General features: G+C 38.2%; 1 protein-coding gene across 1 annotated transcript in view; it reads right to left on the minus strand.

Annotated features, from left to right (window-relative positions):
• JAZF1 (JAZF zinc finger 1) overlaps positions 1-26086 on the minus strand; it is a 188371-nt gene that overhangs the window by 76967 nt on the left and 85318 nt on the right. Inside the window, exon 2 of the mRNA XM_053999878.1 lies at positions 7789-7861. Coding sequence (XP_053855853.1) covers positions 7789-7861 — 73 coding nt within the window. The remainder of the gene's footprint in view (positions 1-7788; positions 7862-26086) is intronic.

Below are 26086 nucleotides of genomic sequence, written 5' to 3' on the forward strand. Positions count from 1 at the left end.
GGGATTCCAAGGACAGCAAATTTACCAATCTGCAAGTCATCATATGTAGCTAAGATTGTCATGACAAGCTTTTAGCAAAACACTGGACAGAATGAACCTTTCCTAAGAAGTTATCTACTCAGTCTGTAATTTTCTCCTGTGCACATAATGTTTTGTTGCTGTTGTTGATGGTGATTTAAAGAAAATAAACGTACCAGGATAGGAGGTAACTAGCTGTATATGTCAGCAATTTTTCTAAACGGAAGAGACAGGAAGAAGAGCCACTCCTTTCATCCATTTTAACTCAGACTGTACTTGAAAAGAAAACTAATCACAATTGCAAAATTTTTGCTCATCCTTCACTTGTAAATCAAAGTATAATAGTTTCTCCAAGTTCTTATTTCTGCAGAGGATCTGAACCTGGGCACGTTAATGTATTTTCCAAATTGCTCTGCTAATATCTTAAGTAACTGCAATATAAAGAATGAACACATGTTATTACCAGAGTCTAGTAAGAATTAGGACCTTATAGTGGTACATCACGGAGAAATAGATACTGAGAGCCTTATTAGCCCACACAGCTGACAGCAAAATATCTGAATACAGTTTTTTGTGCAGCCAACACACAGTTGTTCTGAGAACATTACTACTGCTTAGGATCAAATTTAAACATCACAGAAATGAAATGCCCTCCTTTTTAAAGCAAGAGACAATAAAGTATTTCTCCTTTCCCTTCGCTAAATGCAGTGACTTGTGCAAGAGACCAATGCAGAAAGCTGGGAATTGAAACAGAACTGGCCAAGACAAAAACCAGTGCCAGGAAGACATGATGTTTTTTTCATCAATTTTGGCATGCCACGTTGACAAAGGATGAAGAAATAGCAATAGAGACAAGAATCCTGAAAATCTTGAGGACTTATACTGACAGCTCTAGTGTTTGGTAACTGAATTACACAGAGGTGTGCACACATTCACTTGCAAAAAATGATGCTGACTTGGCAATGCTTCTTTCAGTTGAGATTCATGGGGTGGAAAAGGAAAGGAAAAATCCTGAGTCTTGCACAGAAAAATTACCATAAGAAAGTGAATTCCCTCTCAATTAAAAAAAAAATCAACCCCATAACTAAGACACATTCTTTCACTGTCCTATGTTTAAATTCACCATGTAATTTGATTTCAAGGCATGGCATTAAGGCTTTTCCTTAAAGTGCCAATCTGCTTTTTGATCTTTACTGCTGACATGAAATAGAAGAGCTGTACATCATATAAATCTTTGGCTTTGCTTAGCTTGAAACTGGTAAAGAGAGAAAGAGAAAACAAAGTCATCTGCATAAATCCTTCCAAACCAAAAGGCATTCCCCTTACCCTAACTATCATTCATTTCTGCACATCTTGTTTGAATTATCATCTGAAGTTTGTCTTATTCCATCTCCAGAACAAGTCAAATAGCAGAGCATAAAGATATGGCTACATGAATAAAACCATATGATCTACTTGATCACTGTTAACTTAAAAATAGGCTTACACAGAAAAATATTATCTGGCAATTGACATGTTACTTTGATCCTTTTCTTTCTGTATCCTGTCACATGCATTCAATTCAGCAGCTACTGGAAGCATTGGCATGCACCTTCAACATGATGAGAAGCAACAATTCAAGGGAATCACTGCACTTCTACAAAGCTGGGATATTCAATTCAAATGAGACAGTATCATGTTATGGGAAGGAAAAGTTAAATTTTAAGACAAGGAGGAAGAACTTTGGTAGTAGACACTATAAAATGTAGCAAGTCTCAACAGGTGATACAGCAAGACTTCTACAGACTCACAGGCTCATATGTTCCCATCTACAATAGAATTCCTGAAATGGAAGTCTCCCTTGTCTCTACCCTTCTGTTTCTATATCATGGCATGAGATTTAAGACAGTGTATGCTATACCAAAAAAATTTAGGATGGCTCTTAGTTATACCTTTTTTAAAAAAATGTTGCTTTTTATTCATTCAAAAACCAAATTAACTATTTTGAGATCAAAAATATCAATTTTAAGGGGTTTTATATATTTATTGTAGCATGTCTCAACCTGTTATGTACCATCAATGATACAACGTCAAAGTGGAAATATCGTGCCTGAATTAATTAGAAAGACTTGAAGCTTGATCTACTGCTTATCAGGTGAATAATGCAGGGAATAGTTATTTTAGAGAAAGATGCTCACCGTTTCAGAATTGTTTCACCTTCCATATGCCTTCTGCAAAAGTATTTATTATGATGGCAAGCAAGGAGAAACAAACACACTTCTTCTCCAGGCTCACGACTTTCGTTCCAAACTGTGCCCCAGCAGCCATTACAGTGATGGTACACAGGCATCAAAAGGCAAGGAGGAGAAATGCCAGGAAGAGAAGCTACGTCCTACCCCAAGATAATCAACAGTCTTAGGATTAAAACAATCTTAGGGAACCAAAGGGGCAAAACTGAATTGTCTCCCACAAATTACTCAAACAACGTAATGCTTGTGCTCTAAGAAAAAAAGGAAGCGACAAGATTTTCACTGCTGGTGAGAAAATGTTTGATAGAGCACTTTGATGGCACATCCAGCCATGGGCTATGACTTCCAAGAGGCTACAGTCTTTCATTGGCTTCTTATGCAACTACTACTCATAGGAAAATTTCTCAGGGCTGAACGACAAGAAAAGTGCAATTTTTTTCAGTATCACATGGTTTGGATGCTCTGCTAAGAAACTGATACCTAAAGATTTTTAGCTTTTTCCTATATTTTTCGTTTTATAGATTTTTAATATATAGTTGTATAGTTTTTAACACTTTCTCAGCCTTTCTCACACTTTATAACAATAGCTAACCCTTTCTAACACATTCTTGAAATTCTGTTTAGTCTTACTCTCAATAAGAGAACTTCTAACATGGACATTTGTTTTACACCAGCACCTGAGAGAGATAAAGGGCAAGGAACCCCCTGGAGCAAATCCAAGGGGCAGACCCAAGGGTGGGTTGCTGGGGCAACTGATCCCTTATTGGTTGTACCTGCTAGATATACTAATTAATTGACCTTATAGAAATCATAGAAATCCTCTGCCACATGTGCACATTCCTGTATTTTGTGCACCCGAAAGCTTTCATTAAAGAATAGCTATTTATATTACCACTTCAATATTATTTGCAAAAGTTTTTCTTCTGATTCCAGGCAACAAAACCCCACAGATGTAGTCAAAGTGCATTGCCTCAAATCCAAAACCATCCTTCTTGTTACTGCATTAGTAACATAGTGCATACTAAATATAACACTACCTAAAAATTTGCCACTTTTCAAAACAACTTTCAAATAATCATTAAATCCTATGGTGTTGGCTGTTTGTTTTGCTCCTGGAAAAAACAGGTAATAGCAGTAGAGCCAGAAATAGTGAACTGGACAAGACATAGGGAGAGTTTGCAGTGGCCAGAACTTTACATGCAATTTATTTCTTTCACAAATGTATATGTTCACAGAAATTATTGATTTTACTTCTCATGGTATTAAAAAAAGCAGGCAAAGTAAGAAAACTTTGTCTTGAGAAGTCAATGACAGGTGAAATAAAAGGGAAATGAGGGGAGATGAGATGCCTGAAGCCTTTAGAAATTTACAATGATAACAGTGAGGCAAAATCTTGCTAGCTAAAAACAAAATCTGGAAGGAGGAGCGAAAATGTTAGATTGGTTCAGAGATGTGCAAGGATAATCTTGGGCTCTTCATCTAAGAATGACATCCAATTTTGATCACAGGTTTAATTTGTGCTCCCAGTTGTGCATGAGAATGAACTTTATAGACATTCAACAGACTCATTCAACAGACTGCCCACGGGCAACACTGAAAATGTTCTCACCAGTGTGCTCTAACTTCTTGCAGGATTGATACTTAAAACATATTTTATTATATAACCCGCCTTCTGTGACCTCAATTATGAATAGAAAAACACTATTAAAAAGAACCTGGGGTTAACATAATTAAAGTATTTTGCTACATTTTAAAAGACTTTAAGATTACAACAGTCTTTATTTTCAACATTTTCCTAATATAGCTGTTATGCAATTTGAAGTAGAAACAGCATATAATTATGACTGCTTAGTTTCAGTTGTAGGTGCATACTAGTTTTCTTTTTTCCCCATCTGGATGAAACTTTTTAAAACAAAGCAATTACTGTATTTAAGAAAAATGTATTTCATGGAAATTGTAATAAATACAGAATTAATTGTTCTTTTTATGGTATATGTTTCCAATAAGACATGTTACTATGGCACTTCCCACCCTTCATAATCAAGGTGAAAGTAATTTACTCCAATAATTTATGCTTTTTTCCTATTTCTGATACTTACAATCTAGAAGTTGAAATACCTCCATTAAAACTTAATTGTAAAGAATTTTTCATTCACTAAGTTGGGAATAAAACTTTTTTATTATAAACATTTTTTTAATATTACCTTTTCAGACAAAGGAATTATTTGTATGCCTCTGTTGTCTTCTCACTTGTGCTACAATATTGGTATGTTTGGTTTGCTGTTCTTTAAAAAGCCCAAACATTCCCACAACAGCTGCTTTCCTCATTAACAGGTAACCAGCAGTATCCACAGGAAAGAAACTTTCATATATGAGAATACTGAGAAGTCTCTCTCCATCAGACTGTACCAGTCTAAAATCCTTGGCTGTGTGCTGCAATGCCAGGTAACAGAGCAACCTTGAGAACCACCACCTCTAAAGACCCAGACTAGCACACTCAGAGGCACAAACAATGCTATGTAGATTGAATGAATACCAAGCAAAATTCGTAGTCATGATTATTAACTTAAAGCTATAAAACCTGCATTTAAGAGGCAGCATAAGCAATATTAATCACTGTGGCTAACTACTGCATTTCAACGCAATAGAAAATATAAAGGTGTCTTGACCCATCTACAAAGGAAATGCCTCTAGAAAGTACTGGGGGATGTTGGCCCAAGTGCCCATTTGCAACTACTCCTGACAGATCACAGCCAGTATTCCATTCTTGTAGTAGCACCATTGAACTCCTTGCAGACAAACCTCTCCTGTATTTATAGAACGGAAACAGATTAACTGCATCTGCTTTGGTTGTAGTGTGTCTTTTATTGATTCCAATTCTGACTTCTAAGGAACCAAAGCAGAAGAAAGCAGGGAATAGCCATCAATACTGGGGACTGCACTAAAGCTACACTAAACTTTGTCTGAGAAAGGGATTTGTGGCAATTCAGTGTCTGATGGAAGTGTTTGATGTAGCAGTAACAAACCATTATGACCCATAATTTATATTTTGTCCACCCGTTTTAAAAGGAATGTTATCTGTCTACATGAGGATCACACACTATGGAAGCAGCATCTGTATGTAGTTACTGAAAGCTGTAATGGCAGTAAATCTCCAGCGGAGAAAGAGTTGGAGCCTTACAGACTTAGACATCCACAATCTGAGGGCTGCCTCAGAACTTCAGAGCTCAAACAGTATTGCCAAAAATATGCCTGAGAAAATAACTAGGGATAGAAGGGAAATGGAAACAAGAGTATGTTTCAAGTTGTAAACAGAGGCTCCAGTACCCTTCCCTCTCTACTATCTGTTTTACTGATACTTTATCCTCCCAGCTATCAAGCCAGACAACCCAGATTTATGTTTTGTTTTAGCTCATAATAGCCACCACAGAACAGGGCAATGGGCAGAGCATAAAGCACACCCATTTAATCTTTCTACCACAACATATATTTGGTGTACATCTTATCGTACAATTTTGGCAGTCCCTGAGAATCAGCTGTCCCTATTTTCCCAGGCTCCACGAGACCGTATGGCCCACACAGAACATATTGAATATACAAACTTGCAGAGGAAGATGGTTTTAAGGTCTGTAACTCACAGCAGGAACTGAGCTAAGTTCAGTTCCACTTGGAAGCCATAAAAGCATGGGTTTAAAAAAAGTGCAGCAGTATCTGGTGTTTGATATCTAACAGTATGCAACATGTTTATGACATGTATTAGGCTACAAAATCTGAGTTCATAGCCTGGGACAACAAAGCAGAACTCAGCTCTGGCATATGTAGTGGGAAATAGAAAGGCATGTCTCGTACTGTAATGGATATTGCTGCTCCCTCAAGAGCTTGAGTTGCATAGAGCAGGTGGTTCAATGAAAGATACTAGCACTTCGGAAAAAATTAAAATACAACTAAAAGAGCAACTAAATAGCAGTTGGTTCAAGCACAAGTCAATTCAGACTCAGGTTTACTATACAAACAACACAGTTCAGTTCTCCAGAATTACTTTTCAGAAATGACAGGGTAAGAAAGTTTGTACAAATTATGTGGCAACTAAAACTGTCTCAGTCACACAGAACTCTGTTTAAAGGGTACCAAAATAATGAAATCTAGATGAAGCATCACTTCCAAACTACTTTAAAAGTAGTCTGATTCCAAACTGGATGATCTAGTCCCACTGCCTTAAAACAAGTCCCATGGTCAAGTATGTGGTCTTAAAAAGCCTTTCCCTAATTAAAAAAAAAAAAAAAAAAAAACAAACCAAAAGCTTTCCCCTCTCTCACATTAAGTTAAATAACCTCAGAAGCAAAAAGAGAAAACACCCAAGTATATGATGGAAAGAGGGAAACATACCAACATGCACAACAGCATACTAAGCCTACATACTGGAAAAAAAAGTTTTATACATTAAATGAGATCAGCAGAACTAAGTGTTAAAAAGGGTCATGGCTAATTTCAAAATATGCTTTAGGAGTCGGACTGTCTCCAGGAAGAACAAGAGTTACTTGCCAAGTAGGAAATCATGTCAATACTGGCTATTCTTAATCATGGTCTCATGTAGTGGAGAAAATGTAGTCATTTCATCAAGTGAACACCACTTCTTACTTCCGTACCTCAAAGTATTCTTCCCCCACACACCCACTGACACTTTTTTGCCACAGCAAACATTATAAAAAGTCAAACAGGGGATTCTGTGCTTTTACGTTTGTTGGTTTTTGCTTTTGTCTCACTTTTCCCCATTTTTAAAACAAAGTAGAATTATAAAGAAAAATTTTGCGTGACCCTTGAGAGTTTGAATCAACTGAGTCTACGCCAAACTGAATCTTGGGTTAATCTTCCAAGCTAACAGGGTTATGAGCTTGTATCTCATCCTCTAGACAGCAAAACTAAAAAAGTAAACTGGTCTTCTATGTATAAAAATTAATAATCCATGCTGGAATACCCTGGATGTTTAAGTACCACTATCAGTCAATAACTGAAAAGCTGGGGCTCTGTTACTTAGAAAAGTACATTTAAAATGATTTAATTTCTTAATTGCTTTCGAGTTTTAGGTTATACAGGGTTGGTAAGTAAGATTTAAAAATATATATATTGTGGTTGAAAAACTTCTGAAGTTCTGTAAAAAATCTGCTTATATACTGAACTATTATCAGATAGAATTTTTTTCAATCATAAGTGAAATCCTTCTCTACTCACTTGTGTGAGCTACAATAGAAAACTAAGCCAAGAAAAATTATCTTGTTTGGCATGAGATTTAGCTAAAACATCAAAAGCTAAAACCTCATTCCTAAATATTTGAGCAGTACAGCTGAAGGGCTGCATGTGCCCTATGCAAAAGTCATTAAAAATTTAGTTAAATTTTAATTCAACTGTTTTATTATAAAACAGGTGTTATGATAGTGTCATATCCCATGATGCAAAACATACATGCATCCATAAGCATGTCATTTGTTAGAATATATATTGTTCAAACCAAGATCAGTTACACCTGAAAAATAACCACACCTACCTGTTAATGTAACTTAGAGCAACATAGGTTGGCTGCTGAAGTTCTTGTTTTTCTAATACACGTGGGTCTGTATCTGGAATAAAGAAATACACAGAATTGAGCTTTGTGCATTTACACTGAAATTAGGGGACTGAATGGTGAAAAGTAACCTAAGTGGACACAAGAGATACGAAATAGCTCAACCCAGTTTATCCACAGAGTACACTTAACACAGCTCCATCCCTCGCTCATTCATTCATAAACACAGTATTGCATTACTTTACGCAAGAATTTGAAACATCAACAGTGATGTAATTTCCAACTGTCACACAAGCTTTCACAATCCCCCTCATAAATACTAGTTTTCACTGCTTTCCATTATTTATAGTGTTAAATGGCTCAAGCTTGCTTCTTTTTTATGTAGCTATTTTAACATTTTAAGATGTTCCAAGAGTGATTAGATCTCTTCTGTTGGGTCTTGAGACTTTTCTTCTGCATTTCTGAGTTTTGTTCTCTCCCTTCTCTACAGCTTATTTTCTGAAGCTCTGAATCAGAAAAGTCATACAAAAATGCTCTTGAAGCAAAATGCTTGCCAAGCAGAGCACTGCCCACCAGAAGCCCCAAAGCAAACAAATCCAAATTCCCTCAAGTGCTAACTTTCTCACTCAAATGAAAAAATATGTTTTCAATCACCATTTCCATTGTCCTTTGCAGTTAAGTTGTGCTTTTATCTAACAAAGGAGTTTTGATTTGAATTTTTGAAACAAAAGCGAAGGGAGTATGTTCATAGTTTAGACAGTTTTCTTATACCAAAACCCAGAGTTGTATTGAAGTTTCGAACACAACTTTGCCCTGCATAGTTGATAGGCACCTTTAAGAGCTGAGCATAAATAGTCTTCAAAAGTTCCCAATGGAAAGTGTGCATCCTGCCTGTGCAGATTACTATAGTCATTAATAACACATTTTATGCATTACTTGAAAAGGAATTCTGTGTGTAACTTCTATGTTTTAACTATCAAGAATAAAAACGGCCTTTACCAAATGGGTCCCCACAGCACTGCTGCTATTCATCTTTTATTTCATAGAACCATCTACATTGTGTTTGGTGAGAGGGGAAGCGTGTGGGGCACTCCAAGCAAATCCCGTATTTTGGACTGTTCTTGCTTCCTCCTACAGCTTTTAAGCATTGTTAATGTTTAAAAACTCATTATCTTGATAAGCACATTAGTTTGATGTGATCAGTCACTTTTGGTGGTTTTTGTGGGGTTTAAAACATGATACAATTGTTTCGAATTCTGTCTCTGCTGCTGTGTCTTAAGGAAGATTTTTAACTGAACTGAATGGGGACGGTGCTTGAGGGTTGGTGTATTTGTCACACCACTGCTGAAGCAGATAATGTCTTTATTCAAGGAGAAGGGAATCTCCTGTCTGCCTCTCAAAGCTCAGACTGATCCTTCTATCTACTATCCTTTCTACTTACACTCCTGCACTAAGCTCCTGCACAGCTTAGGTTGCAGGATTTGCTAACATGCTTTTATCAATATATTCCTGAAGAGATAAATAACTCTATGAAAGTTCAGTGAAGAGGGATAAAAGTGCAAGTCCCAAGCCAACCAGCAAACTGTTGTTCTTAAGAGGAAAAGATCTTGCTGGTGCCTGGGGAAATTCTGCAGCAATTGCCAGCACATCACACTACTTATGAAGCTAACCAAAGACATCAGTGATCTCCCATGGTGTCTAATTCACCTCTCTGAGGAAGTTAGGTTCACACAGCATACAGAGATCTTATATTTGCCTTTGCTTCTATAAAATTCACCACCATTTAGCAGGCCAAGCATACAACTACTGACATGGTGAGCTCTCTTAGATTTACACCTCGGCAGTGCGCAGCCTGCCATGGAACTGTCTCGATGCAGAATGTCTGCAGGGCATTAATCCCAGCCAGGACTATCTGAGAACTGCTGTGATGCCTAGAGAGGCTGCCTGGAACAGAGGCTGGACAGAGTTTAAGGAATAAAGTAGGTATTTATTGCAAGGCATTTAAGGGATACACCTTGGGCAGTACAAGAGCCTGGTCATGGCTCTACCCAAGACGGACCCAAGATGGAAGACTGGTCACAAGTTTTCACTTTTATAAAAGTGAAAAAAACTTTTATAAGTTTTGGTCCATTTACATATTTGGGTTAATTGTCCAATTACAGCTTCAGGTTATGAAGTCCCATCCGCCCAAATTGCTCTCCTCAATTGGCTGTTGTTTCTAATTTTTGGGCCTGAAGCTGCAATGGTGTCCTTGGTTCTCAGCCTGGAAAAGGATTGTTTTGTCCAACTGAACTGTGAAGACAACTTGCTAACACTTTTTATGAAGTTCAGAGTCACACACTAAGGCAGTACAGAATCTGAAAAATGTGAAAGCTAAAGCTTAAGGAATCAGCTGCAACCCAAGTTCAGGCATCTGTGGTTAAATGACTATGTCTTTGCTAATCCAGATCTTAAATGGGATTAACCTCCATCTATAAACAACAGTTTCTGTGACTGAAGGAGACAAAATTGTGGCTGGTTTACATCAGAATGCTGCACGTTATCTGTGGGAGAGGACAAGGAAAGGCTCTAATGGAGAGTCCACCACCCTTCCCACAGCTTGCCTGCAGCTCCCCATAACATCAGCTGAAGATGAAAATACAAGACAAAAACCAAACGCCCCATAACTTTTGTAGGAGTGTGTTATCAAAGCAGAGAGCAATTTGCCTGCTGGCACCTGGAGAAAGCAGACTCCTGTTTCTCAGTAGGTGCTGCCTGTCACACGAGGAACACAATGCAGATTCTATTCAATCTATCTATCCCTTCCCCCTCCATGTATCAGACTTCACATGTTTTTAAAGTCAATTATGCTGCATATACCAATTCCCCAAAATAATCCAAGCCACGGTAAAAAAATCTTGTATGAATTTAGCACTTAGAATGCTTGACACATTTTTATTCCTCCTGCAACCACGTGCTGGGTTGCCAGTCATGAGAATGCTGCATTCACCTCTGCACTGCAGTAGGAACTACATGTAACACTGCTGGGTCTTCCTCAGCTATAATATTAAAAAAACCCACATAAACTTGTTCTGGGGCCATGGTAAGGCCCTCAGAGAAGAGCAGAAGAGAGGAGAAACTGGACACGCTGTGCCACAGGTGGCAGCAGCCCTGGGGCCCTGGCACAGTCCTTCCCCAGTTGAGGGGCATGAAGGGGCACACTGGCAGCCTCTCGGCATCCACCCTGCACGGCTGTGCTACCCAAGCACACACACATTTGGCCCACCATTGCCAGCTTTTTTCTCACTGTCTAAAAATGCCACCAGTCAATTCCTTTCTGCCTCCATTTCCTCTTCCTCTGCCCAGCCTCAGACAGTGCCTTTCCTCTCTCCTGCCCCTTTCTAACTCCAATTCTTCCTATATCCTGCCCTCCATTGCTCCCCTCTCAAAATGTCCCAACATAAGAACAAGTTAAAACTTTCAAGGAGATGTTGATAACCACTTGGGCACTGCCCTCTTCCCTTCTGCCCCAGCCTGACCCCTCCACCCCCTTTATTGTATTTAACTTCCAATTTAGGCAGTCTCTGCTTACATTCCTGATGATAGTTAGCACTTTTTTGAGCAGAATGAACATACATTTTTAACAACTACAAAAAGATCACAACCATCTCAAACTTGATTAAAAAAACCCCAGTAGTTAGTGCTTTTTTATTTTTCTTTCTTTTTTAAGGAATAGCATGTAGATCTACAGTGAGATTAAGCAGCAGTATTCTCTGATGCTGAACCTTCAAGCCTGGACTTCCAGCACTCTGCTTTTCTCATGCCTAAGCACATTCATACAGACACTAGCAATGCCTTCTAAAACCACACATGCTGCCCCAAAGCATGTCTTTGAACATGTGCTGCCCCACTGACCAGGATGTTCTGCATCTTAACGCTCTCGCTTAATCTGACTTGGGAATGAGGAGCAGGGGAGACAAAAATCTGTTGTCAATCTCAGAAAAATGGCCCTGTATAACGTTACATGTTTAGTCAATGTTTCTTCAAACTCACATAGACTGGTCAAAGTCAGCCAAATGTAGCCTAAATAGTTTCCAAATAGACACCTATAATGGTTTAAACACTCACAAATGACAAATTTCTTCTTGAAAATACTTAAGCAATATAACTGAAGGCTGATCTGAGTTCCCGTTCTTGTAAGAAAAATATCCAGCACACACACAAAAACTACTCCAGAAATTGAGGGGACTGGTTGATTAACATTAACTAGCTTCCCTCACTTCTTGAATTAACAAGGGTTATCCAAGACTCACTACTTCACTGGTTTTGCAGTAACACCTTAAATCTGGTAGAACAAGTTGCCAGCTGCTGAACATTAGCTGCCTTCATTGCTTGTCTCTTCTTACAAACATTATGTGCCACTGATTTCATTCCACAGTGGGAAGAATTACTTTCTGCAGTGCTGTGAGAGTTTCTTAAGCTATGTCCTCCTCATTCACTATGGTGCCAGATTTTTTTTCTCTTTTTTTTTAATGAAATATGATTAAAATGAAATTTTTGTCTTACACTAACTACTCCAGAATTTTGCTCTGCATCCCAGCACCTCACTATTTAAATGACTGAAGTGTGGATGCTAACATCCGTAAGAGAGACAGAATTACTCAGTCATCTGGAGGATAAGACCCCTCCAATTTCTCACATCCACAACTTGCTTTATACTGGACAACTAGACAAGCAGTATGAGTGTATAATTAAGGCGGAGAGACCATAAATTGCACTGAGCCATCTTTGAACTATTCACACAAAGCCAGGCATTTTCTGTGGAGTATGTTCTAACAAAATAAATCACTGACTACTGAAGCATTCTATGATTACTAAATCACCTCAGTACACAGAATTTTGCAGCCTGAAAGCACTGCAAAATCCTAACCTGGCAAAGTATTTTAAAGAGAGCAAATAATAAAAAAAGGCATACATATCCTGTATAAGCACATTCTTCAATTATATAACTTGGTTCTACATTAATATTTCTGCACAAAAATACACACCACATCTTCATTGTATATAATGCAGCAATAAGTTTTTACTCTTTACAAGATACAAGAAAGTTATTAGAAGCAACTTCACCTTCATAAGAGCTCTGGTTTTAAATCACTGTGAAAGATCACTTTTCACCTTACAAAATGTTAACAAATTCCAGTGGCATTATTTTACAACCACAAACTTTCTTCTTACAGAGACCAGGAAAGGTCACTACCACTAGCAAAGTGGTAAAGATAGTCTCAGAAGAAAGATAATGACCTAAAGGTAGTAAAAATTATACTGCTCTTTAACATTTCAAATATGAACTGGCCAGTCCGGTTTTAATCCCACCCTGCCACCATTTAACAAAAGCAGAGGTTGAGGTCAAGACTGACAGAAGTCCAGGTGCCTAAAGAAGGAGACATGAATCCCTACTCACTCACAAATGCAGTGGCTGGATTGTCAAAATTTTTTGGTAGCTGTAATCCTCCAACAGATTTCACCCACCAACAACCTGAGTAGCTTCTTTATGGCTGATAATTATCCTTTTATCCATCTTTGTCATAGGAGGTACTATGCTAATTGAGTGTGGGGGTGATTATTAGGGAACAAATTTCAGCCTAACAAACAAGGTCTCTCAGTGAGCTCCAGTGAGCCTCTGGTGAAGTGAGAAGTACAAGACAATTCACTGATGTTGCAGATATTACTTTTTGGAGGGAAGGGTTTAGAGATGTCCCTTTCTTAAAAAGACTTAGATTTGAAAAATGTGTCTTCTGTAAGTCACATCAAATTTTTACCAAGTGGTTACAACAAAAGCAAAAAGGCAAAACTCCCCTTGACAACCCAAGGGTCTTATTTCCATTTCAGTTTAATTTCCAAAAGAGTAACAAAATGCCTTTAATGTAATGAAAATAACAGCCCTGCAAAGGATTTTAAAAGCATTTTAAAAGCACATATTTGCAAGGACCAAGGACTTACAAGTCTCTCCCAAGTCACTTGGAGATGTTAATGATAATCTCACCTTTTTGTGCAAGATCACACTGGGGTAAACTGCCAACACAGAGGTTCCCCAGACTCAAACCTGACTTTGCCAGAACATCCATACACACGTTCTGCTCGCCCACCAGCAGGTTCACAGAGTGCCTGTCTTGTATTTCACTTGGCCTTGAAACTGGCTGATATAAGTCAGCTCAGCTAGTTAATTAAAACCTACACTTCCCTTGAAACTAGCTCGCTTCACTAATGATGCCAAGGCAAATATTTCTGTTGGCTTCCTCAAAAGTCTGCAATTGTTCCTATGTGGATGTAGCTTAAAAAGCCAGAAATAGATAAATTCAATGTTACTGGAAATTCCTCCCCATCTAAAACCTCCATTACAAGGAAGCCATTATGAGTTTCACAGTATCAATTTCAAATGCAGTGTTATTCGTGTCTTCTTATATATAAAAAGAAAAAAATCACAGACAAATTAACAGAGTCCCTTAATTATATCTTTAACAGAAAAAAGTATGTCCTCATCTTCAGAAAAGGAGATTATGCTCTTCAATTCAAAGACAGACCACTGGAGGATAAATGTGATTCTGCAAGATTTTAAAATCTGGAATTCAAGAACACCTTTACTATTTAAGCATGAGTTTAGGTTCTTTCTAAGATCAAGGTGTTAAATGCCGCAGAGATGGACTTATCAAAATGTGCGAAAGAGATCAGATACCAACTTTCACATTTCCACAATAAGCTCTTTAGACGACTTAGCCCTCTAAATAGATGACTAAGAAAGCTACATTCAGGCAAGTTCAAACAAGAAAACACTGTACTTATGTAAACTTTCAGAGCTTTGGTGAAGGCTAGAGGCTCCAGAATATGTTTAAGGACAAAATTCTGGCTGCTTGGTCTATCCCAGAGTTGCAAAAACTTCTCAGTTAGCTGCAAACAGTTTATTTCCCCCATCAAATTGTACTCAAATGCATGAAGCCATGAAAAAAGAGGCCCTTAAAGACACAGGTTACATAAGTCATACAAGAAGGTCATGAAACTGCAGGATTTTTGTCCTTCTGGGGACAGCTCTGTTGGGCTGGTGCTCTGCTGCTGCTCATACCAGGCCTGTGGACTTTCCACACTGAGCAATTCAGCAACTGAGCAATTGCAATTGCTGCATTACAGCAGGAGAATAATGCAGTCCAAAGACAAGGCAAAGCATCAGAAGTCACAGCCCAAAAGCTGAACTACTGTGGACTTCTCCTAAAGCCTTTCAAGCACAAAAAGGTTATCATTAATCTTGATAACTGCAAATTACATATTATGCATGCAGACAAGTGGTTAGCAAAAGGAAATGTCAAACAGAAGGTTTATTTAAATGGAGGCTGCCTCAGTAAAAGAACCCAACAAGTATAAATTGGGAATGCACACACAGGCAGCTGGAAGGCAAAGCAGCAGCTGCTGACTTAACACCCTGGATTAGCACACACTGGCCCCTTCATGTTGGTGCACCTCCCAAGGATGTGAGGCAGTCCTTGTGGAGTTCCCAAGGAAAATGGTAATTTGTAAAAACTGCCTCTTCATTGGACACCATGATCCCAGGGACAGCACTCCCAGCCTTTCAGCTTCACTGTCTTAATGAATGCAGAACCTCTAAAATGCAATCAGAGGACACCACTGCAAAAGGAAGTATAAAAAAGGGGAGAGAAGTTCAAAAGCAGAAAATCATGGAAAACTAAAGCACAAAAACCTCTGAGAACACCACAACCAACAACATCCATTGACTAACTCAAAGTAACACAACTGAAATTCCATTTTGTAACACAACCCCTGTGAGACACAAGAACTCAGGGTTTTGTCATATGAGAAAATGGTATCTTGGTGGGTGATAAAATAACACATGGTATTTCAGATAACCTACACAGAAACAAGCCTGTGCTTTGATCTTACAGCAGAATAGAACTTTTTATATAAGACTACTTTGGAGCAATCCTGTTTCATCCTTACAAACTGCCACTATTTAATTCAGACTGTGAACTTTTAAAAATAATGGTCATCCCTTATCTTGTCCAGACAAACAGTGTTCTGATTACAACTTCACATGTATTAATTTAGTGCACAGTTACTAAAAGTATTTTAGCAATACAACTGAGATGATAATTTGACATTTTCCATTTTTAATTTAAAAGCCAAATAGCCAAGTAAACAAAGAAGAAGGACTTGCAAACCTGAAAAACATCTTTCATTGAAAAAAAAAATGATATAACTATATACAAGAAAAGGTTATTTCAGATATGGACAATAGAAAAGAGAAAGAATGCATGGAGTCCAGTCAAGGATCCTGAATATTTTTAAAATGTTCTAATTTCTGCAATTAAGTTAATTATTGCACAATAGAAAGTGACCACAGTGCTCTTCAGTTGCTGAAAGCAACCTTTGCATCTGTCATGCTGCCTTCAAACAGGCAATTAAAGTGAAAAATGAGAGTGTGCATAACTTTCCAGTACCACATATCATATACAAATAACACACAAATAAGAACTCAAGTTCTCAAACAAAACACTTGATCAATTTAGTCATGCCTTCATCTGTTTATTTGCTACTCTTAAATCCTTATTACAGATAATCTACTGCCTTAAGAAGAGTTTTCCCTTACCAGAAATTAAGAGAACTTTCCAATTCTCTGTCCCCAAAATAATTTCCATTAACTGAGGCTGAGCAGTATAAAACATCCCAGCTGTGGGCCTTCCTGGTCCCTTTTGGAGTGGTGCTGACTGGAGATACAGCTCAGTCCTCGAGGGCACTCTCAGACCTCTGGCACACCTGAACAGGCTGGCACCCAGAGTCTGCAGTTGCTTCTGGCACAAACAATGGCAACACAATCAACCCAAATTTAAGTCATCTCCCACTATGACCTTCTCTGAAAACCCAAACAAATCTCCAGCAGCAACTACAAGACAGAGAGCTGTGTAGGAGGGTATAATCCTAACCCTTTCAGAGAATATTCTAGTGCACTGTGATGGAAGACACCCTCAATCTCAGTAGCTCATGCCTCAGCTTAAAAAGAGTAATGCTGTAAATCAGCTACTTAATTTCTATTCAAACAGAACATAATTGTTGGTAACTGGCTGAAAGCAACAAATGTCAAAAAAGGTCTTTGTGATCTTTCAGATGTAATGAACCGCAAGCACACTTCATGTGCCATGATGCTTTTCCACTTACTATGCTAATTAGTTTTTATTTGAAACACACAATTATTGCTGCAACCAAATGCAATCATTAATGTATTTATTTGATAGGCAAAATATTAATGAATCAAATCAACAGGAAATAAGCAGTGCTAGAAATGTCCCATAGAGAAAAAGACCTCCTCCAAGACTGCTGCTATTTAATTTTACTTTTTAAATATTCAGTTTTTAACCATTTGAAATGTTAACATCTTGCTTGCAATTTCTAAGTGCAAATACACTTAATGAAGCTTGACATAGAGAAAAATTAGAATGCCATTTTCACAGAATTTAACAACATTTAATTCAAATCAAATAACCTCATGATATGCCACTGGAGAGTAAATAAAAGGTCCATTTGCACTTAACAGTCAAGCACAGAGGACATAACATATATCATTAGTAATCTCTAAAATTATCTCATTTCAGTAATTAAATGAGCATTTTTATTCCTCACCACACTATGATGTCTCTTTTGGCTGAGAGTTTTAAAAAGTCATGTACCGTGGAAAGGCATTCTCTCAGATCAGGGAAGGTCCCCAAAATCAATTAAAAGAAAACTTAATTCATGATCTAAGGACACTATTCTGTACTGAAACAATGATCAAACCACTTTCATGTCCTGCAGCACTGCCCACACCAGCGCAATGTTCCCTTTAATCACTTTTGTTGGGTTGAAGGACTCCTGGCCAGCGTGGCTGCATTGTCTCCCTAGATGACTCCTGATGCCAGCAAAGCCCCTCTGCTTCCATGGCTGTGACTCCCTGGAGGTGACCTGGTACTGGGCTGCCTGTGGGGGGAAAGAGTTTGTCATTCCCTACACTGCCAGACTGGAGAGAGTGGAGGAGAAAAGGAGTGGACCCAGCCCTGCCTGCAGAATTTCTACGTATTCAGTCAAACTGCTCAGTTTCCAGTGTTTCACACATTTCTCCCCTCTCTAAGGTCATACACATCATTACACAGTACCTCTGGAAGTGCCAAAAAAAAAAAAAAAAAAGAATGAGGAGCATTCATCCTGCTCTTAGCATTTTGCCAAAATTATAAGGAAATAAATTTTTAGAGTTGATAATTGATTGATTGATTGAGGGTTGAATTCTGTGGGTTTCTATGAGAACCCAGGCCTTTTTTGGGCAAATCCATTGGGAAGTTTGGTCTTTTTTGGGCAAAACTTGGTAACTAGTAGTAGAAGAACAATCTTTACATAAACCACAAGGCTCTGTTTTTTCAATGTGAGGTGAGTACATGCTTAAGACCATGTTTTAGGATAAACAGTTTAGCATAAAGGAAGCAGTTATTTCAAAAAAGTTAGTTTTCCTAAGTAATTAAAAAATTTATAGGTTTGTGTTTAGCCTTCATATTAATATTACTCAAATACTCAAACCCTTGTTCTCATCTAGTTTTAATAATGAAAGCCTGGCTAAACATTCAAAAATAAATAAAACCTAGTACTACTTTATATAAAACTTCAAAAAAGATATATCTTGACAGTTCTGATGCTTGAGGGTTTTATTTCCCTCAAGCACCAAAGTAGTAATGATCTCCAGGAGTTAAAATAATATGATTATATCCCAACTCCATGACCAGCTAAACCACAACTGAGCTGCAGTGGCACATGCAATGCCAGAGGATCTCCATTTCAGACTATCAACACAGCACTAAATTTCCAAGTGTCACTGGAAACAGGCCACCTCTAATTTTGGTTGGAAACACTAATATGAACTGCTATTAGCAGCACAGCCCAGTATTTTACCAGATCAAACTCTTCATCTTTACCAGGAATGAGAAAGGAAAGCTTTTTACTCTCAGTTTAATACCATGTCTTCTCTCCTCTGCAAACAGTGGTTGAGGGATTTTTTGGTTTATTTTAAGGGAGGGTTGTACGAGAAGGAAACAAAACATATTTTTCCTGTGAGTCACTAAAATTACTATAAGCAGCTTTATCTTCTGTGCTACTACTCTGCAGTCTTGTAAGAGACAGGATTCCTAATCTTTGCTCTGCTGATAGGGAGTGCACAGAACTAAGCCATTTCTTGTAAGGAAGAAGGAAAGAGCATAATTATCTAGTGTTACCCAAAAGAAGCTCCAGAAGACAGCAAGGTGGAGCCAGGTGGAGCACGGACAGGAACCAGATGCGTTAGAACACCAGGTGCTCAGTTAACCTTTCCTTCCTGAAATGTCTTCTTCCAACATTTGTAGGTAAATGCCGTGTCTTACACAATTTTATTATTTTATTTCACTGGGAATCATTTCACTACCAATATGCCTCATCCAAGGCTCCAGATTTGTCATCAGAGCTACAGGATACATCCAGCAACAAGCCTACTTTGCAGGGAACAAGAAATGCACAAAAACACATATCACATTTCCCAAAGGGAGTGAGGGTGTGGTGTGGGGGTGTCCCCCTCTTTAAGAGGAAGATATCATCACTGAAAATAGTGCGTAAATGTGAACCTAATACTCTGAGAGAAAAAAAAAAAATCTATTTTTCTGTAAACAAACTGTCAATAAACTTAAATAAAATAGTTATCCCCAAACAGCACCTTTTGGAAGACTACAACTCAATTATTGGGATAACAGGAACTGCCATATGAGAATCATTAAGTGCTGTTAACAATCAAGCTTGAGCAACAAGACTATTTTGTTTGCCCTTAAGTATTAACAGTGGAGCAGAATGGTTGCAGTTTTGTACCTTTGACACCTATTTTTGAAGAAGAATCTCAAATTATCTTGAGAACCAAGAAAGTGAAATAGATTTCATACACTGAAGCTAGTGAATTGGTTCCAATATCCCCAGGCACTGGGAAGCCAAGTGTAACAAAGGGTTTGGTGCCCTCCATTGAATGAATCTGGCCATCTCAGTCCATCTCTTAGAAAGGACAGGATTTTGCAGAACAGGGAATGGATGGAGCCTCAGAGCTCCACTAGAACTGGATCCTGCCATGTGATCTCTCACCTCAATGGTCTGAACCCATACAGTACAAAGATAAAAACAAGGTTTTACCCTCAAGCAACCATTCATAAACTGAGGCTTGCAGAGGGAGCATAAAACCAAAATGTGAATGGTCAGTTTAAAAAAGAATTTATATAAGCTTTAAATTAATTTATAATTTATATAAAACTATATTGATATTAAAAATATCAACATTAAACACAGATAAGCTTAATAATCAAAGATGTTCTAAGACCACAGTATGTTCTTATACATTCTAATTTTACTTTATTATCCCAATCAAAACCATGCAGCATCCAACAAAACAAAAACCCAAAAAAACCCAAAACCAACAAAGAAAAAACCACCACAGCCACAATCCCCTCCAAACAAGCAAACAACCCCCCCCCCCCAAACCCCAACAACAAAACCCAACCAACCAAAGCAAACAAACAATCCAAATCCCCACACCCACCCTGTGCCATCCCCCCTGCAAAAAAACCCCATGTAAACCAAACAAACAAACAAAAAAGCCTGGTGTGAACACATAGGAAATACAAGAAGTTACCAATTCCTTCAAAATTCTCACACTATCTTTGCCCTCACATAGAATTTGAATATAGAATAATTAATCAAATAGTGACACCAATTAATACAAAGCTAGCTGACCATAATAATAAAAAAAAGATTTACAATGATGACAACAGGAAGACTAGTCACTATAAAAGCTCACAAAAAATTACACGCCATTCTTTGGCTTCCACAATTTTGCCTGGCATTCATGTAAGCCTGAAGTATCTGCACTTCCTTAATGACTGACGTAATAGAAAGCAACAGAAGGGCATTGCACTTTTTGCAGGTGAAAGTGGTGCTCCAGGTTCACATAAGTCAAGCTCAGGCAGGCTTCTCAGCAGAGAAAGCTCAATTTCTGCTCAGGAATGTCTAAGGGATCAAGCAGTCTAATAAATGCACCGGTATGTCAGAAGCCAGTTTTAATTAAGTAAGGTAAGAAAAAAGATATGAAAGAGAAACTTTCCTACAAGCGGTAAAATTTCTCCTTGCATTGAATTATGTATAAAAAAAAAAAATCTGTTCACTCATTTTTGCATGTGAATTTGAAATGTTGTTTAATTCTGGTGTAATAGTGTAGACAAGCAATGCCTCACTCCTAGCTCATGGTAGCTTTGAAAAGTAGTACAGCCCTGTTTCAAAACAGTGTTAAATTTACTATATTTAGTCATTTGAAAATGGATCATTCAGAATTTCCAGAACATCAGTTAGTTTGCTATTCTTATTCATTTTAACTAATTAGAATCAGGAAGAACTTAGAAAGAGGTAGGAAGGAAAGGAGGACATTCAAGCAAGGCCTTCTCAGATCATGATACTAAAATATCTACTGTATAAATGCACACCTTTCAGGGTAACTTAAAAAAAGATGCACATTCTTCTAAACAATCCAGCTGCTAATTTTACAGTCAGTAGCTGACAAAGAACATTACTTCCTAATGTGATGGTATAGTACCTTCTAAATTCTACTACTGTTAGTACTAAACAGCAACTAATTAACAATTAGGAGTTGACAACATTACCGATTATTACAGCAATAAATCTTAATACAATTTTTATTCTGTATTGTTCCTCCTCTGATCAACCGCCAAGTATGAAACAAAAAGCACAACATACATTTACCGAAATTATTTAAGGGATATGATAAGAGGGAAATGTTTGCAAACACAATTCTGTAAAACCCTCTAAAGAACATTAAATAATTTGTCCTCAAAAGACTATCAGTCTATAGAAAAAGACACTTTCAACTTTAAAAAAACCCCATATTTCAGTAATGACCTTATAAGTGAAATTGCACATAACATCACCTTTCCAAGTATGTTACTACCTGCAACAGCAGGTGCTTGCTATTTTTAGTCTGTTTCTCTATTCTCAATAAATAGTTTTAGAAGTTTAACAAAACCCTTTAAAACATTTCCATCAAAGGCTTATTTAAAAAGGTATGGCCCGTTAAAGGGTATTTGTTCAGAGGAAGAGCTTCTTTGGTTTGCTGTTTCTAAACAAACTAATAAAAGAACCCAAGTGGCAAAAAAATACTTCTCCAGGTTCAACAGACAGCTGTATACTAGCATCAGGACAATATAACTGCATTCCTGACAGAATTAATTCACAATATTTAACTAAAATTGCTTTGAACTCTTTTTATATTCAGCACTAACATGGTATGCAAGTATGGTGGCTGGATTACAAGAGAAATTAAGACCACCGGCATAACGCTCCCCCTCCTCCAACGCATTTTCCCTGTCCCTCCAATAAGCCCTTTCTATTCCCTCCTCCTGTCTCTAAATCCATCTACTAAGGCTATGTGAAGTATCTCCCTCTCCATTCAGTTTGGATTTTAGCAAGTTCTAATATTCATTCCTTAATGCAGTGGCAGTGTGCTCACCCCTTGCTCTGTAGAGTGGTGTTGATTTTCAGAGAGAAGCAGAGAAGTGCCTTGCAAGTCCTCCATAATTTATTCTAGCTCTAAAGTTTTCCACTGCAGTCAGTAGAGTATCTAATAGCCTAGTCAAAATGAAGACAAACATCTTCTATGACAGAAAACCGTGGGGAAGGTGGCATGAATTAAAGAGCTTGGAAATAAACACCTTAAACAAACCACCTCAGCAGGAGACCGAGATTCTCTGGCAATGAACTGCAGACAAGACGCTTGGAAAAGCCTCATAACAAAGAAAAAGCTGCACATTGTTCGAGGGTTCCCATGTCAGCACCACCCCTGAAGCCAGAAACATTAATAACTTCTCTTTTGTTTTTATTCTTTCTGCCGAGGAGAAGGGAGTTGAAACCAAAACAAGCAAATAAAAGTATATAAACATGATTTCTTTTCCTGCTAGCTGAAATTTGCCCATGCCAAGTACTAATGTACAACCCTGGGGTTGAAGGTTTCTTGTTTTTGTTTTGAAAGGGGCAATGGAGTCCTACAATTTGGTTAAATGATAAAAAGCTTAAGACACTCCTTACCAGAGGCAGTCCACTGCATCAGCTCAGCAGCCAAGCTTATCAGTTTGATGAGGTAATAGCTTACATCTTTTCCTGACTAGATTTCTCTTTTTCTTCCTTACACACTTGAAAAAAACTTTAATGAATTGATTATCAATTAAATGTACCAGACTGACAGCTATCAAGAATACTCTCTGCATTGCCTTGATAAGCAGAAGTTTCCTATGAGCAGTCAAAATGTAAGTTTTTCTGCTGCTGTATTACTGGGGTAAAGACTGACTTTCCAGTGTGAAAGTACAGCCATATCATTCCAGTACAGGATGAGACCCAAGGAGTCTGACAACCCTTTGCAATCTGACTTCAATAGAAAGAAATCTGGTGGACTGTGGAAGGAAAGCACAGGAAGGTACAGCATGCTCTACCATCCATCAGCATAAATCATCAGTGGACTGGGACAGGGATGGATGACTGGAGGCAGACTGCACTACAGTCATGTTGCAGCCTGAGGTAGTGTCTGCTGGGAATACAATAGCTCATTCTCCATGCCCATGCAATAAATGGCCTTCTCTCTGCAGCTACCAGTTAAGATTATAAATCAGTATGTTTTGCAATATTAAAAGCCACTCCAGCTGCAAAGGAACCAAGATCATAAATTCTTTTCAATGCGCTTTTGAACAGCTTCAGACAGTAGTGAGGCTTTCCTGGGAACACTAGACAGCTGTAAAATAGCTACTTCAAATTTAGGTTCTATTATAGGAGATGGAAAAGACCTATATGAACTATTTAATTAACAGATCAAGCCACCAAGACCCACGAGGAAAGAATTAAGCTCTTAACAAAAGGTTTTAACTGTTTCTTGATCCCTTATGTGATGTTTTTTAATTAAGTCAAAAATCTGAGTTGAAGAACATCTGCAGACTTCACCTCCCCATTGCTATTAATGCATGTTAAGTTAACAGTGGTGATTAGTAGAATTTGAGGTATTTCTCAGAAGGATGAGCCTGGTAACTAGAGGTCTGAGGAACCCACACACCAGCTCTTCCTCAAACAGGCAAGGAAAAGGTCTTTGCTAATCCATTTCTTTTCTCATTTGAAATCAATGGCTCTTAATCTCCAGTTGATCACTTAATTTATCAAAAAGGAAATTAGACTGTTTTTTCTGTAACTCAACAGCAGCTATAGTTGCCCAAGCAAATTACCTCTGCTGTTCATCAGATCTGGTTATTTAAGAGCAGGTTTGGAGTGGAATGGGAAAGGAGCATTGTAGCATCTGCCATGACCAGGAACGGAACTTCACGATTCTCTGCAAACAACGATCAATAGCTGCAATTATTGCTCAGTGGTTTCACTGAGACTTGCTGGGGCTCTGTATGTGAGAGGAACGCCATCATCAAAAACCCACTCTTTTTAAAATCCAGTTATGTTCAATGTGAAAAAAGAAGGGAGCCTACCAGTTAGCACATTGTCTGGAATGGTGGACATGGAGAGAGTAACAAACTGTGCTGTGTTTCTGCAGGACAGAGCCCTTAAGAAGGCAAGCAGAGCCAGGAGCTGGAGTGGATGATCCTGATGGGTCCCTTCCAACTCAGCATATTCTATGATTCTATCCTTTTCTGCTTCCCACAGTAAGTCTGGACATGGTCCTGGTCTCCAGCACAAGCAATGTGTCTTAGCTCTTGTTTTCTGTGCAGGTATAAAAGGACCAGCTTCTTTCCTTCTGTTTTAAAGCCCAATATGAAAAAGAAAAGGTCACAAAGCACCTTGAAAAAGCATTGCATAGTAAGTACTTTTAGCCCACTATCAATAAGGGCAAAGCTTACATTAAAGAAAATTATTAAGTACCAAAGTCACTTCTGGTCCCAGTTTTAAAGAAGAGAATGAATATTCTGCACTGGCTAGGATCAAAGGCCTCAAGGTCAATTTCCAGCTCAGTCACAGATTATCTAACAGTCCTGACACTCATTTCTTTGCTCAATTCACATTTATTTTTACTTTTTTGCACTTCAAACCTTCTTCTGCTTACTGTGCATGAAATTAAAAAAGATTCCTGAGGCTACATTGTATTTGATGGTGCAATTAAGTATCTACGGTGAGATGAGAGCATAACTATACTTCAAAATCTTCCCATAAACACACATTTTTTTTTTCACAGTTCCAACAGATACAAAGTGCCATTTGCCTTGGTTATTACCAGTAGTGGAAGGCTGCAATGAGGTTTCCCTGGAGCTTTCTCTTCTCCAGGCTGAGAGAATGGCTGTGCCATTCAGCTTCACATCATCTGGAAACTCACTGAGGGTGTGCTTGATCACACCCTCTGCCACTGATACATTAAAGAGCAGCAGCTCCAGGACAGAGCCCTGAGGGACACCATCCATCTGCAGCCTCAGCCTGGACATAGAGCCATTGACCACAGCTCTCTGGCTGCATCAGGGTACCAAATAAACAAAGAACTCAGGCTGTAAGGTATACAACACTGAGGAGAAAACTCAAGAGAATGTGTGTAACTCTAGTCGCTGCATGCATCCAAATATTCAATCATCGACAAGTGCTTGGAGCCATTAAAACAGAGTGATCAGGGTGGGTGAGGAGGATGACACCCAAAACCACCACTACTACCATGAAAATAAAAAAGAAGCACTCAGTTTGAGTCCACTGTCATATTCCTGGCAGAATATCTGCTGAAGCACTACAGAGAATTTTACAGGCCTGGAGGAGACACTGAAGAAATACAAACATATCAATGAATACCAGCAGTGAGAGGTAAACAGTTTCAAATGCTTTGTACAACTAGAATCACTTTGCAGCCAGATTCATTGCCAAGATGAAGACTTGGAAGGCTTCTGCCAGACTATTTCCAATTACAGTGTTTTATGAAAACACAGGGCATACAGTATGCCTTGATGAGAAAAACCAGTGTATATATAGGCTCATCATCCTCAAGCAGAAAGCACTGAGGTAAGTACTAGTTGTTATGGATACGTCTGCATAAGTAATGGGTGTTATTGCATCTAACCTTTGGGTTTCATTTATTTTATATTGGAGGGTGTGGGTGTGTGTAGAGAGATTTATGGTTTATGTTATAAACTTTCATATGCCACAAAATCCTGAAGTCTTTTTACACTGACTGAAAAAATACCTTCAA

The sequence above is a fragment of the Vidua macroura genome, chromosome 1 (genome assembly GCF_024509145.1).
Source record: "Vidua macroura isolate BioBank_ID:100142 chromosome 1, ASM2450914v1, whole genome shotgun sequence".
Lineage (NCBI taxonomy): Eukaryota > Metazoa > Chordata > Aves > Passeriformes > Viduidae > Vidua > Vidua macroura.